This window comes from Lagopus leucura, unplaced genomic scaffold, assembly GCF_019238085.1.
Source record: "Lagopus leucura isolate 7727_CA_CO unplaced genomic scaffold, USGS_WTPT01 Super-Scaffold_100157, whole genome shotgun sequence".
Lineage (NCBI taxonomy): Eukaryota > Metazoa > Chordata > Aves > Galliformes > Phasianidae > Lagopus > Lagopus leucura.
Genome location: NW_024962334.1, coordinates 23772409 through 23788640, shown reverse-complemented (window position 1 = coordinate 23788640; position 16232 = coordinate 23772409). Strand labels below are relative to the sequence as shown.

Below are 16232 nucleotides of genomic sequence, written 5' to 3'. Positions count from 1 at the left end.
GACAGAGTAGCACATCAATCTAAGCAATAACCATACCCTTAATTCATGTAATAAATCCATATAACCTCAAATATATTTAATATATAAATACAATACACATACTAGACAAGGATTTAGCTCATAAATCATACATAGTCTTTTGCCTATACAGTTCCTGCTTGGGAAAATCTGTGAAATATTCTCTACATTAGAATAATCCTGCTCTTTCATCTCCTTTCCTTTTTCATTGTACTGGTTTCTGACACCAGGGGAGGCACTTGCTCTTCCTTTCACGTCATGCTCAGTGCATAGAGTTCCTAACAGCTCTAATATGGTTTGCATGAATTGCTATACAGTGAAACAGTTACCATATTGTTAGCTGAATTCAGTCCTAGATTCCTAGCTGCCATTTGCTTATGTTTGAAATGCACATAGACAAATACAGCCTCATATTTTAATAACATAATACTAAATTATTATTACCAAATTTAGGGCTGACTCTCTACAATTTCTGTCAGTAAACTTACAGTACAAAATTTTAATTGTAACTTAAGTATAGGTAAACAAAACATCAGAGTTCTTCAAAAACACATGGTCAGGTAACCTGGAATGAATTTCTTTCTCCAACAGCTTCCTGTTTCCTATCATACTAAACATTTGTTTTCCATACAGCATTGAAGCCATATAATTTTGATAGTTTTGTATATTAAAATATACCTGGTCTCTAGAAGAACTTTGATTGTTTACCTGTTTAAAAAATTAGCTTCTAGAACTCCATAAAGGAGAAACATACTTTTCTTTTTTTTTCTTTTTCTATGATTTGCAGATCACATTGTTTTGTTTCTCTTTTTTTGTTTTTTGCTTTTTTGTTTGTTTGCATGCTTTTTTTTTTAGCAGACAGAGATTTTTGGCTTTAATGAATGAGGCCCCTAATTCAAAAATCCTATTAATCCTAGCTCCCAGAATCAAAAGTTCATTGCACTACCAAAAGCAGTATAGACTTGGATCACTTTTTACTTTCTTGAATTCACGAGAGATCCCAAAGCCCAAATTCTTCATCTGAATTAGCTCACATTCTACAGATTATTCATCACTTCTATATCTACATTGCATACCATCTACAGTGTATTTCATTTGCTTTTGATATAATTTTTCATTAGTTTTCCTTGAAAACAAATGTATATATAGAAGTAAGTTTATGTTAAAAAAAAAAAACAAAAACACAACAAACATATAAACAACATACATTCTAGCTTGTCTTCAGGTCTTCCTCTTTCTAGCAGTGATAAATAACAAACAATGTCTTTCAGCTGGATCGCATCTGGTAAATTCAAGTTGGCAGGTGTAGGAGGTCGGGATGTAGAGGTACCTTTGTTAAGTCTCAGACCTGGAAACGAAATATATCCTTTGTTACTCTTACTGTAGGATATAAGCAAAGAATACAATCCAGAGCTTTTACGTACATGCATGCACCATTTTTAAATTTGAATCACATATGATTTCTTAATTTAAATCAAGCTGTGAAATTTTGAGCAATTGACATACATAGTTTATCCAAAAAAAATGCAGAATTAAAATGAGAGTGAGATACTGCACAGGTAAAGCAGGCTATAAGAAAAATAAATCAAGTATGGGAACAGAATTCCTGCTTTTTCATTTACGTTGACCTGATATCATTTCACCGTAAAATAATTTTGATGAATATTTTTATTACATGGGACATACATGTTAAATTAAGTATCAAAGTAATCCCTGCCCAACTCCCTATTCATTTCTCAGTGCTTGTAAAAGTTTTTTCTAATTACAGATTGTTTACAGATATAATATTTAAAGATGTTTTAGTGACAAAGAAAACTCTGAAAACACTCAAATGTGTAATCTTCCCCAAAATGGAGCTAATAGTGTGTCACAGCAACATATATTTAAAATGTGAAAAATCTGACTACAGAATATTAAGAAAATATACATAGAATTTAAGTATTTGTCATAATTGCTCAAATGTCATGATTAAGTAAGAGCAAACTGGTATACAAAAAATAAAATTTGAGTGAAGTTTATGTTTTCAGGCAGATATACACTAAATGTAAATATTTAAATGAAAAAATAGATTTAATAGAACTATATTCTACTAGTGGAGCTTGCATGTCAGTAAGTAAAATTAAAATTAAGATAGTATAAAATGTTACTAAGATGCTATCTTTAATCACACAGTTTACACAAACAGTACATGTGAATCCTATGCACAAAATAAAAGTTATTATAAATCTGAGACCCACTCATCTTAAAAATACATAGTCACATTCCACCGAAAAATGAAAATGATATATAGGCTTTAAGATGAAGTTTTAGATTATGATGAGATGCAAGGTACAAGACAAATCATAATGAGAAGTGGAAGCAAGGTGGATGCCATACTGACTTAGAGTGCTGATGCTTACCTGGCATCTGTTTCCATCTTTCTTCAGACACTTTAACTGAAAATACAGTTTATAAACAGACATGAGTGGACTGAAATAAACCAAGTGAAAAATGGGCACGTAGAGAGACTTATGAACCCCGCTTGTGATCTTCACTAGCTCATGTGTTCCTTCTCAATTTCCAGAAGAATGCCAAATATATCTGACAGATTTCTTTCTCGATATGATCAGGTTTTTTTTTCCACCACTGTTAACATCTAAAGACTGCTAGATATCCTAAAATGAAACTTTTGTAATTTTCATTTGCACATGACCATGTACAGATACCTACTTTCTCCACTTTGAATGCTTCAAATAATAAAAAAATAAAATCTAGTTTAAATCTCAAGCAATCAAATTGTCTTTATAAAAAGCATATTCACAGGCACAAATAATGATAATTATTACATGAGATGAACTGCACTGTCTCTCTAAATATGCTTTGGATATTACAATTTATCAACCAGCCCTTCTGGAATTACACTATATACATATGGAAAACTACTAAATTGAAGATGAAAATGAACTACTAAATAGAAAAAAATGTGTGAGGGAGAAGAAGTTTAGGAGTTAACAGCCATTGTAAGAAACTTAGAATACAGTTTTAACAGCGGAATTCACTTTTTTTTCTCTTGTTTTTTAAACTGCTCCTAAGAATCAAAAGTATCAGAGGGAATTACAGCAAAAGCGAAGCTGAGGACAGCCTATACTGGGCAGAATTCAGCAATCAATCTGACAGTGACCTACAAACAGCCACTATCATCTCTACGTAAAAAGTGTCAAAGCCAATTAATACTATGCACTAAGGCATCTACAGAAATCTATAGAGCTTCATACCTGCAGAACACTAGCTAGCATTTTGGCTAGTAGCATTTGTATCAAATTCACAGTTTCTGCATAAGTTGCAATTTGAAGACACCTAATCTTAACATGAAGAATTCTGGCAATTAAGAACCCATCAAACCATTTGGTAAAATGTTCTAAATGCTTGATTATCCCAGCTGTTCAGTATATGATTTTTTTTTTTTTACATTAGCCTAGCTTCTACTTTTAGCTATTTAATTTTGACAGAGTTCCCAAATTAGTACTGTGCCAAATCAAAGATTTCAAGTTAGGATAATCATGTTAACTCTATTCTCCAAGAATTAATGAAAAGTCTTATAAAGTTTTCTAAGTTGAAAGTTTTAAACACTATTTTGCCTGGAAGTATTTCAACATGTTATCATCTGCACTTAGGATCATGTTTCAGAAAAATGTTTAAATGTAGCATTAAAATTTTACACTGCACTAAAGACATAGCTTTTACACTGGATAAAAGAACTACTGCTAACTGTTAGAGGGCATTCAAAATATCAGTAACTGTAAGTATTTAAGATTACTAAGAGCAGCATCATAACTAATTAAGAGAAGCAGCAGTAATTGGGTAGAGAAACTGTGAAGCACAGCAGAAGCCTCCTGCATGAGGCTCTGAAGGTTTTTAAGTGTTTATAGTAGTCAGCAAGACCATATAGGCACAGCAATTTGATTAGCATTAATGGAACAAATATTATCTACTTTGGTGCCTCAGCTGCAACGTTGCTGTGAATTAAAAAGACAAAACCATTAAATATCCATTTATCTTCACAATATTCCTTGCTCATGCATGAGTAAGGTTATCCAATTTCATAAATATCAGAACAAAAAAGAAGTGCACGTAGTTTAGAATTCTACATATTTATCACTACTGGAAAGTAAGTGGCAGGGGCATACAACTTTCCGTTCTTGTATTACTTTGATTGTATTACTTACCTCCAGAAAGGAGCGGGGGTTTGTTTTTTATTAATGGGCTGCAGTGAGAGATTTTGTTGCTAAATGATGTAAAAAGATGCTCAATGAAATCATCAGGTAGCTCTGCCTCCAGAAAAGTCTTCATGAACAGCTTGAATCCCTCTAAATCAATTGTCTAGAAGGGAAAAAAATATAATAGGAATTGCTTCCTTTTTAAACACTTTCAAACTAATGAATCAGAAAATATTCTGTTAGCAAATATTTTAGACTATCTTCAAAAACACTGATTCCTGAAGATACAGCCTTCGTACTTAGTCCAGAAGTGACTGGTTATTTAAATATCACTTTGGAAACCCACTGTATTTGTTCAATTGCCTAGAATACAAGATGAGGCAGTCCATAGCAAATTCAGAGCATTTCTATAAAGATCCCTAAGTGCCATCCTGACCAGTTTCTTGATTACAATGTAGTTTAACAACTAAAGGTAAGGTTACGGAACTCATGGGGATGTACATACCAATTCACCTGTCTTCTCCAGGTGGCAAAATAGTTTGCTGGTATTTGTCAAAGAGAAACAGATCAGCTCTAAAAGTAAAATTAGTTGAAACTTCACACTGTGTGGGTTGTTAGGGAGGTTGTCAAATTGAAACATTTTTCATTTAGTTTAATTTCATTTTGCTTTTGGCAGCAAAATGATTCCTTGCTGATTTCTACCTGGTAAGCAAGTATTATCTGTTTTAACTAGTAACATGAATGTAAACCTACAATCCCATTTTATCCTTCTTAATACAAAACTTCTAAACAGATGAGAAATGCATAAGAGATCTTAAGACATTTTCACTATTATCTCTGAAGTAACTGTGGCACAGTTGCATACGTATTAATGATGATAGTTACATGTGATTTTAAGAAAATGGCTTATCACTCAATAATTGATAAAATATAAACTGTCGCTGTCTTTCATTTTAGATCAGAAAGTAACTTCAGTAACTTTTCATCTTTGAACAGTTAAAAGAGAAAGGCCTACAATTCCACAAAATCAACTTGTTGAAAACTCTCCGTGCTTGGGGAAAATTCTGCTCTTGTCTGTTGAAGTCTAGTTCAACACCTTATGTTCAGTACAGTCAATACAGCCTTAGGAGAGAAAAGACTAGCAAGACTTGAAATCAGGCCAGGAAAAGTAAAACGGAAACTAGATTTTCACACTGTTTCTGTGACTTCAGGATCTGAGTCACAGTATATATTATATTAAAGTCATTGTAAAAATAATTTCAAAGCTTTGGAGTAGTGATTTCTCTCCCTCCATCCTCTTCCCCCCACTCCCCCCTCCCCCGATTTTTATTTTTTAATATATGACAAAGAAGTTTTATTCCTACATGAAATAAGGCACTGAGGCAAACACCTACCTGCCTCAGGGTAATGTTTTAGATGCATATCACTCTCCTTACTAGAGACTAACAACACAGATTGCAAAATTTGATCTTGTGCAAATCGTTACTAGAAATGCAAACTTGGCAAATGAGCTGACCTTCTCATATAGAACACCTCATTTGGCAAAGAAACTGAGTGAAACCAACAGAACTCTCACCTATTAAACATATAAACAGCAGAAAACAAAACAAAAAAAAATGCTTACAGGAGGCTCAAAATTGAAATAGTCGATCTTGGACACAGAATACCTCATCATCATACAGTTTCAGTCACTACCTTCTAACTTGGTAAGTCACGTACTGTTTCAGTAATGCTTTAAGTTTTCATCCTCAGTAATAAAGTCCCTGAGAGTCACTTCAATGTTTATGAACAATGAAAACACAGAAGAAAAAGGATATAAGTTAGCAACCAAGGTCATTAGCTTACATGATATAATTTTTTTTTTTTTTTTTAATCTGCAAGCATAGCAAATACACCAATCACTAAACCAATTGACTTTATCAACCTGAAATTACTTTGTGTTGTTCACCAATGATGCATTTGTTAGCTCTTTCATTACATTACATATAAAGAAGAATAACCAAGTGAAAAAGAGAAATAGAAAAACAAATTAGAATCCAATTAGTTTACGTATGGACATACAAGATATCTCTGTACTACATAAGGCTTTACTATCATTATTATTTTCCTTGTTTGTATGTGTCTGCCAAAATATTCCTTAAGATTATAGATACAGATTTCTAAACTGCTGTCTCATTAATATTAGCCAAGGTGACAGCAATAACTAAATCATTTTTCTATTTATATACTTAAAATTGTGCCTGGGTAGAGATACGAGCTAAAAAATAAGGTTAAATTGTTATGCTTCCTCCTGCTACTCTCTTTCTGAATGGGATTCAAACTTTTCATTATTTTCTGAAGATGTTCAGACCAGTATTTATCCTTATGTCCTCCAAAGCAAGCAAGTATTCCAAACATATTTTCTGGCCACGGAAGGCAGCTGATATTATCACTTGGTTGTCACGTCTACTTAATTTTTTGACACGCTGACTGCCACTGATTACAGTGCCTAGCAAAGGAGAAAAGAGTGGCTATTCTAAAAAGCTATCTCACAGTTAGATTTATTCAACTGGAAGTTCTTTATCCTCTGCTCTCTCATACTTTCCCCCCCATGGAAACAGCAGGATTCATAAAGCAAATCAGATGTCATATATCTGAAAGTGCTCAAATGAAGCTAAAAGTTCAGCTAGGAGCTGGTAAGTGAATTAAATACATATCAGAAATGTTGATAATTGTCCAAAATCGAGATGAAAAAACACAAGCTGTACCAAATGAACGTGTAACAGTCCTGGCTTAAGAAGGCCTATGAACAGATCCCTGTAGTAAGGTTCTTGTCTATATAAAAAAGACAAAATCCTTGATTCTAAAACTCCGTAGCTGAATAGCAACTTTCAAGAAGACCTGTGTAGTCAGAGCAAATTATCCTGACAGGAACTAAAAGGTACCACAGTCACATTTGAAGATTTGTTTTTGTAAGTGTCTCTAGAGTACACAGCAAAACTGAGCTAGACTAGCAGGGCTAGTAGTAGTTTAGATTATCCATCTAGTTTACAAACAAAAAGGGGAGGTTTTTCAAGAAAGGCTCACCCACAGATATTGTCAATGTTTTGACTATCATCTCTCTCACTGTAATATACATAACCATTATAGAATAGCAGAAAAAAAAAAAAAAGATAAATATCTTAAAATAAGTCCTGGGAGGACCACCATGAAAGACTCACGTTACAGGTGTACTGTTCTCACTCATTTTTAGTACTGACTATATTTCAATTAGAACAGAACACTTAAAGATATGAAAACATTTGCTGAAACTCAGCCTAATGTAAACTAACTTTCAGAGAAGAGAGGAACAACACACAGTATTATGAACATTTTCCTTTTCTGCAGTCATATGTTAGTTTTATTTTTTCCTCAGTGAAATTTTACTGTTCAAAACTACGAAAATGCCTCAGTAAATAAACAGTCTTTCTCTAATTGCTAGCATACTTTCTCTGCACCAAAGGGACCACACAATGCTTTTGGAACCAAAAAGTGGGGGAAAAAAAAGATTTTACATATTTTACTATGATTTGAAAATAATTAATTGCTTTTGAAGAATTCATAAGCATTACTTAACTAGTTCCTATCAATAATATGAGAACAATATATAAGATATAATCATGGATGTTGTTTTCTTAAGCATGCATGCTAATTGCTTAATTCTCAACAGTTGCTTAGCTTCCAGAAGCTCCAGCTGAATTCAAATGAACTTCTGAAAGAAGGTTTTCGCAATTTGGAAAGCATTTTCCATGATGCTTCCCAAATGAGAGAATGAGTGTGTGCACGGAGGTACTAAATTGACTACGATTAACCTGACACACGTATTAATTCATTGCGTTTCACAGGAGACAAGTTGGGAGATTATGGTCACAAGTTTAGTAAAACAAAGTATAGAGTATAAAGAAGGACAAACTCAAAGCAGCCAATAACTAAAGGAACAGGAAAGAACTTCCAAATCATTTTGGCCTAAATTTTATGAGGAAGAAAAAAATAGTCTGTTCTGTTTCAGCTGTGATACAAATAAAAAACCAAATGTACCAAATGCTTTGTAAGTAGGCCACAGAAAGGAAGGCAGGTGTCATTATAATTATTATAATGATATATAAATGAATTCCTACTATATCTTTTAAATAACTGATTTGCCAAGTTTACTGGAGCACCATTTCCCATCTTTTACAATTTAAAAAATAAACTGTATGAAGAAAAACTATATAAATCTTCGTAATTTGTAAAACATTGTTGCTTTATAGCAATGTTTGAGTAATGAAATTTTATTTAGTACTGAAATATTCTGATGTGAGTCCAGAAAAGTACACATTCAAAAGTACCATCAAGGTTCTGCTAATTTAAAATATAACATCCACATAAAAATTAATTTTACTACTAAGAAGCAGCTTCAGTATTCATCCTCTCCCAGTCATACAGTCTTATCACTCTTTCCAATCACCCAAAATTCAAAATAAAAGTGTATATCTACTTTGGGAGAAAAGAAAAGGAGAGAGGACAGAAGGCAGAAGTAGAACTGCACATTTTAATTTTAAAATCTTTGTAGCAAATACACATGTCAAATATTGATCACTTTTAGTTTTTCTGAAAGCAGATATTAAACTGGACTCACTATGGCTCAAGGTAGAGGAAAATTAAAAATATGCATCTTTTTAATGTCACAAATTGTCAGAGACAATCCATAACATTTAATTAACCATCCACTAAATTTCAAAATTAATTCCAAAATCAAACTCCAACAAGCATTTAATCCATCGGTATTGTTTTTCTGTAAGTTTCCCCCCTCCCCCCCAGTATGAATCCATACTGAAAAAGATAAAGCAAAGCAAAGTTTATCATGAGTTCTAAATGACTGACTGACTGCTGAAAGAAACTATCTGGATTTGCCTCTATGTAACATAACAGATTTACAGATTAAGTCATCCTAGAGTGTCTTTCACACCTTTATTAACTGCACTCACTCATTAATGCACCATGATGAGGTATGGCTTCAACTTCACAGCACCGCACATACTTAGTAACATCTTATTCAATTTTATAACTATAAAACCAAGTAGCTAATTACAGTCTAATGAGAACAAGGTATGCGATCTCAGAAAAAGAACTAAGTGCCTAGATTTGGATATTGATGCCCTTATTCACAGTAGGATCTTAAAGAGTGCTATTTTAAAGTTCCATTAATCCATATTAGTCCTCAAGCCTTCAGAGGGGAAGTTCTTCAGACCTTTGATCATCTTCGTGGCCTTCCTCTGGAGTCACTCCCACAGCTCCACGCTATTTTTCCCTGGGGGCCCCAGGACTGCATGCATTACTCCAAATGGGGACTCACAAGGGCAGAGCAGGAGACACGAGCTCTCCTGCATTCCTGATCACCCCTCTTTTGATGCAGCCCAGGATACAGCTGGCCTTCCAGGTTACAAACACACACTGCTGGCTCATGTCCAGCTTTCTGTCCACTTCCTTCTCCACAAGGCTGCTCTCAATGAGTTCATCTCCCAGTTTGTACACACCTCTGGGATTGCCCTGACTCCTTGCACTTGGCTTATTGAACTTTCTTAGGTTCTCATGGGCCTACTTTTCAAGCCTATCTAGGTCCCTCTGAATCCCTCTTTCTTCTATTGTTAGCTTCTTAGCTTGATGTTATCAGCAAACTTGCTTATGTCTAGACTGTAAATAGAGACGTTGATGAACATCAATGCCAAAGCAGATGCCTAGGGAACACCACTCATTAGATCTCTACCTGTATCATACAGCTCTGACCACAACCCTCCAGCTGTGACCATTCAAACAATTCTTTATCCATCAAATAGTTCAGCCTTCAAATCCATCTCTACAATTCAGAGATAAGGATGTGATGTAGAACTATGTTAAAGGTCTTGCACAAGTCCATGCAGACATTAGCTGCACTTTGTTTGCCCACTAATGCTGTCACTTCATCATAGAAGACCACTAGATTGGTCAGGCATGATCTGCCCTTGGTGAATCTATACTGGCTGTTTCAGAACACTTCATTACCTTGCATGTGACATAATCCAGCTTCCAGAATAATCTGGTCCATAATATTCCAAGGCACACAGGTGAGGTTCACTAGCCTGTAGTTCTGGATCTTCCTTTCTCCTTTTCTTAAAAATGGAATAGATGTTTCTCTTTCTTTTGCTGAACAAATCATTGTTTTAATCCTTTGAATGAGGAGTGATGATGCAAATGTGGACAAAACGAGTATGAGAAGGTTATGTCTGAATCAGGAAGGAACAGGGGGAGCGGTGTGAAAACAGCGAGTAACAACCCTTCTATCAAACTTGCTGGCACCTCTGTTTCCACAGCATCTCTCCACCTTATTTTCCTTAATTTTACTGGCAGCCAAAGAGACATATCCAGCTAAGTACTTATGGGGCTAGAAAAAAGGCTATAAATGAGCTACAGACATCAGATTTGGACACTTTATAAATACCAATCATATTTAAAAATAACCTACTTGCAATAGACAAGTTGCAGACACTTGGAAGAAAGATAGTGATAAGGCAGGTAAGAGGGGTTTTTTTAGTTATAAGGAATAATTTGAATTCAGTGGAAGGACTGATCTGCAATAACTTCTCTTTATAGAATCTGAATCCTAATACATGTGCACCTAGGAAGTACTGTATTTCTCTCTCCTCTCCAGCTGCTAAAACCTCCTGGAAAATTCTGTAACAGTTTCAACAAAGTATTCTGATCTATTTTGCTATACTTCTAACACAATATGTCAAAAAAGAAAATTCTGGAGAATTTTCTGGAGAAAATTTATTTGCCTGGCCTGTGATCATTAATGTGTGTTTTTCAACATACTATAGGAACATGACATAACAGTAATCACGCATAAAAAGACATATGCAAAGGAATGATGACCATTTCACTAGAAGAAAATGATACTAAGGAATCTTGACTGCAGAGAGTTGAAAGCTACCAAGAGACTAAAGCTTTGGCAGCTAGGAAGAAAAATAAATTACAGCTTAGAAAAAAAAATCTACATTTTTCAAGAGCATTTCCAGCATTACATTGATCACATTGACTAAAAAGTGCTCGGATCTGAAAACACAAATGTAAAATCGTGAAAATTTTGGATTTTTATAAGTATTAAAAATGTAGCTTAAAATAATCTACAATTTTACTCTTCTGCATTGAATATTAGAATCTGACAACAAAGTAACTTATTTTCTACAGTATCATCATGACAGGTATTTCTTTGCAGATACACAATGTTTCTCAAGGATACATGATGTGAAGATTTTTATCACATTAATAGCAGTAAAGCATATATATATATTATAATTCACTTTTTACTCTCCATTGCTGGAATAATTCAGAGCTCTTCCTACTCTTCAGTTTTGAGTTTCTTGTACGCATGAGACTCCAAGGAAAAAAGAAATGGAGGACAGGCAAAGCTTAATAGGCTTAAAAATTTCTAATTACCATGACAAATGTGTTCTGTTTCTCCTCAAGCAGCCAGTGATAAATACATTATTCTAATTTAATACTGGTTCATAGATTATGAGTCTCTGGATCACAGAGAAAACAGGAATTGGAGGACTGGTTTCCCAGTGCCTGCATTAAAATGGAAGCTATGCCTGTGCTGGGAAAAATAACAGACAATATCAGGTGTTTTCTAATTTTGTTTTACAAATATATAGACCAATACTCATCTAAAAACAGGGGACAGCTCAGCCCTCTGATCTCCTGATTTCAGCAACAACAGGCTATGAGTATGACTAAAATACTTTGTTCTGACTAGAAAGTAGAATGACTTCTAACATCATGTATGCTGGTGGGGAAAGGCTGAGCTCCATCGGTATTGCTAGCTGAGAAGGATAAAATTCTAGTTACAATTACAATTACACCTGTGTTTCAGTGTATAGGACTGTACATAACACACACAAAAACTTGTACTGAAAATAATTACTAAATAATTTAGGAAAAATTGTCACGTCGATGTCATGCTTCAGACTAAAATACTGAATTCTTGAAAATTGTTTGCTGAGATTTAATGCAATCTGAGCATGAATAACTTGGATTTTTCACTTTAAATGGACAATTGTACAAGAATATTTAAAATATCTAATTCTAGTTGGCAACAGTTTTTACTCAGCACAGAGTAGATTTACAGCCTTCAGGAAAATCTTGCTCTGTAAGCAGAATTAAGTTTTTGCATATCTTCTAGAATTTAGAAGCATTGCATTGAAAGCGATATTAATAATTTTTAAAAAAAGAAAAAAAGAGCACCACTATCTACTCAATTACATATTCTTACAAGTTAATACTTGCATTAATAACTGCATTGCATAAGAGGAATCCAAGTAATTTCTATTTGTTATTAATTCATACATTAAGTTGGGATTAAGAGTTTTTCCTACATTTTTTTTATCTGTGCAGCTTCATAGACAATATCTAGATATACTTAGAATGTGAGTCAATTTTAACTATCACAAAAATAATACAGAAGAACACTTTGTACCTCAGAATGAAAAGCAATTTAAAAAGTCATAATTAAATAGCCTGGGTAAAGCACTTTAACCAGCCCTTCCTAATTCAGCCTGAGTACACCTATATTAAGTTAAATTTACTAAATTTAACTAAATTTCTAAATAATACCCTTTGTAGGAAAGTAATCTAGACCTGTTGCACGTATGACCAGGTAACATAAGCACTGTACAAGCACCACGCAAGTCCTTTCTTACCAACAACTAAGTACCAATTTGGTAGCTTCAGAATTCCCACTGTTACAAACAAAATAGAGAATTTCTACATTGTTCTGTTTCACTGTAAGAAAATAGCTTTATTTGTGTTTCTGTGAGGATTTTGGTTTGGTTTGAGTTTTTTTCTGGCAAATAGTTCAAATAGACGTTAGTATATAATCAAATATCTCGCTCCTGTTACTTACTTCTTAACATTAATTCATACCTATAGTGATAGACATGGATACATGGTCAACATGACAGAGATATCCAAGATGTGTATTTAGAATCACAGAATCACTAAGGTTGGAAGCGACCTCTAAGACTATCCAGTCCAACCATCCATCTACCACCAGTATCTCCCACTAAACCATGTCTCTCAGTACAATGTTTCTCAAACATCTACAGGGACAACAACTCTACCACCTCTCTAGGTAGCCCATTTCAGCTCCTGACCACTCTCTTGGAGAAGAAGTATTTCCTAACATCCAACCTGAATCTCACCTGGTGCAACTCGAGGCCATTCCCACTAATCCCATTGCTAATTACATGGGAGAAGAGATCGACACCCACCTCACCACAACCCCCCTTCAGGTAGTTGTAGAGTGCTATAAGGTCTCCCCTGAGCCTACTCTTCTCCAGATTAAACAATCCCATCTCTCAAAGCCACTCCTTACTAGACTTGTGCTCCAGACCCCTCTCCATCTTTGATGCTTTTCTCTGAACATGCTCCATGGCCTTGATATCTTTCTTGTAGTGAGGGGCAATTTATGTTACATGTAATTGATTCCTAAATAACATGACAAAAGCAATTCTGAAACTCTCTTGACAACGCTAAGGCTGGCTAACTTCCTACGCTGTCAGCTATTGTCAGCTATTAAATTTTAAATGTAACAAAAAGAAATCTGTTCAGAAGGAAAAAAAAGAAAAAAAAAAATCAATAACAGCCTGCAACACTGTTTGGGAACTTCAAGCACTAGAACTTTAACCTACTTCTCTTCATTTTCAGTATGAGTGATTTGATTTCATTAATCATCAAATGAGAACCCATCTCAAAGGAATGTGAAATTGCAATCGTCTTTCATTATCATCATATTTTAAGAGAAAAGAGCATAAGCCTTGTTTTCTCTCTTAGAAAGCAATTATGTGCATAACCTAAAAAATACTTCAGTAGTAAAGTGATCGCAGAGTACATGTTACATGCAGTGTGGAAGTAAATGGTTGTCCCACTCTTTCACCAATTAAAGGATTCACATATATACTTTCCTATCACAAGCACACTGATACAAAAACATGGATATGCCTTAAAACGTAATAGACTCTAATAAATTAGAGTCACTTCTCCTTCCTTAGAGATATTTTTATTTACAAGTATTTGTTTTTTTCCCTAACCGTGGAACACAGCTTATAGAACTAGGATTGTTACATTACAGTTCACAAGACTTCACCACTAGCATATTGCACAGTTGACCATCTATGATCACTTTATGTTAGCTACTGTGTATAACAGCTATATCTATTAGATCTTAATTCATAAAGTTCTTTTCAGAATAAAAATACTGTGGAAAATCCTGGGTACAGAATTAAAAATGTTTCATCTTCCTTGATTTTTCTGGGAGTCATATTTTACTACAATTAAAAATACAGGAAAATTCTTTGCCATTGTTATTTAAGAAAATAATAAAAATGGGAGCTTAAGTCAGATAGGGGAAGTATGAAAATAGGGGTTGGACTCGATGATCTCAGGAGGTCCCTTCCAACACCTACAATTCTGTGATTCTGTGATTCTGTGAAAAGGGAAGAAAGATGTCAAGGAAGGAAAGATGAGAATGGAGAAAGAAGAAATGAGAAAAGAGACAGAGGGACCACTAAATGTCATCAAGAATGTTTAACACTGAACACTTTTGCAACAGAAATTATCTATCCAAAGCACCTTAACATCTCAGTGCCCTCAACACTTTGCACAAAAAAGCAGCCTCATAGCCAGGCTGCCAGCATTGCTTCCTGGCAGGCTTCCAAATTCTCTAGGTATCCTAGAAGCTCTTTCCTTTGTAGTTCTGCTCAGAAAGCCAGAAAAGCAAGAAAAGTGAGTTCTCAGTGTCTGAATGGTGGAGTTCTCTGCTGGTGATACAAGTTAGTAACTTTTTTGTAGCCAGAATGATAAAATATTCATTTGTAATTCTTCAGATGGCTGCATTTCAGAGACAGGCTTCTCCTATATGTTGGATTTCTTCTAATTCTCTACATCCCACTAACCTTTCTGTAAATTAGTTCCAATTAGATTTCACCTTTTCCCATTTTGTGGCACATATACTGGTTAAAAGGAGGAAGATGACTTTTCTGTTGTACTCCTTTACAGAATACTAATGCTTGCTCACTTGTAGTAGAAATACCTATACTTATATATTAGAAAAAGGCAGAGCCATTGCAGTAAATTAGTATGTTTTGTCAGTCAAAAAACGTAGCTGAAGGAGACAGCACAAAAAGCCATCATTTAACACGTATTTCAAACTGCTTTGTAGTCTAACTAGTCTTTCACATATTTCAATTGGCCTGAAGACACCACCTATTCTTACAAGTCTTGTTTTGTTCTCTGACTTCCCATGGCCACAGGAATACTATTGCAATGTCCCAGTGATGTATTTCTCCATGAGCAAAGCTTCTGCAGTCATCTTGTGATCAGCTACCACACTTAGCTTTTCAGGGCACATTGCACTGTGCTCTGCACTGCTTATCTCATCTGATTTTTGTTCGTTTATAGTCCATAATGTCATCAAGTTTTTCCAGCATAACACCCAAATTCTCTGACAATAATTCCCAAATTTGGTTTAATGAGTTGATTTTAAACAGTATTTATATTTGTTTTACAATGTTACAAGTGAAAACTGTAAAATTAATCTCATGACTGGTCCTAGAAATAGTTTTAACCAGACTGCCTTCTCTTTCAGGATCCACTGCTCTAACTCTCTCAACTTACTGAAAGAGTAATGCTGGTTAATCTAATGTGAGCTTTTCTCTGAACAGGAAGTGAGTACTCCTAACAGCGCAGTGCACACTTTCAGCTGGCCTTTGATGCTAGAACGAGAGGGATTCCTACAAAATGAATCCTTTAAGATTCTGGATTTGTTCTATTATTCTCATGTTCCATCTGTGTTTTCCCAAAAGGAGCAGAGGCCTTTTAACAACTCTGCTACAAAGAACGAGTAACTAGGTCAATAAGAAAAGTTCACTTGACTAGTCCTTCTTTCCTAGCATTTTTAAATTGTATTTTTATATTTGTTTTTAT

The 16232-nt window shown here is 34.6% G+C and overlaps 1 protein-coding gene across 2 annotated transcripts in view; it reads right to left on the bottom strand.

The window, feature by feature from the left end:
• Positions 1-16232, bottom strand: part of DGKB (diacylglycerol kinase beta) — a 324210-nt gene that overhangs the window by 249557 nt on the left and 58421 nt on the right. For both annotated transcript variants that reach the window (XM_042889110.1, XM_042889111.1), the window contains exons 4-6: positions 4224-4377; positions 2418-2453; positions 1226-1366 (exon numbers count right to left, since the gene is read on the bottom strand). In XM_042889110.1, the coding sequence (XP_042745044.1) occupies positions 1226-1366; positions 2418-2453; positions 4224-4377 (331 nt within the window). The remainder of the gene's footprint in view (positions 1-1225; positions 1367-2417; positions 2454-4223; positions 4378-16232) is intronic.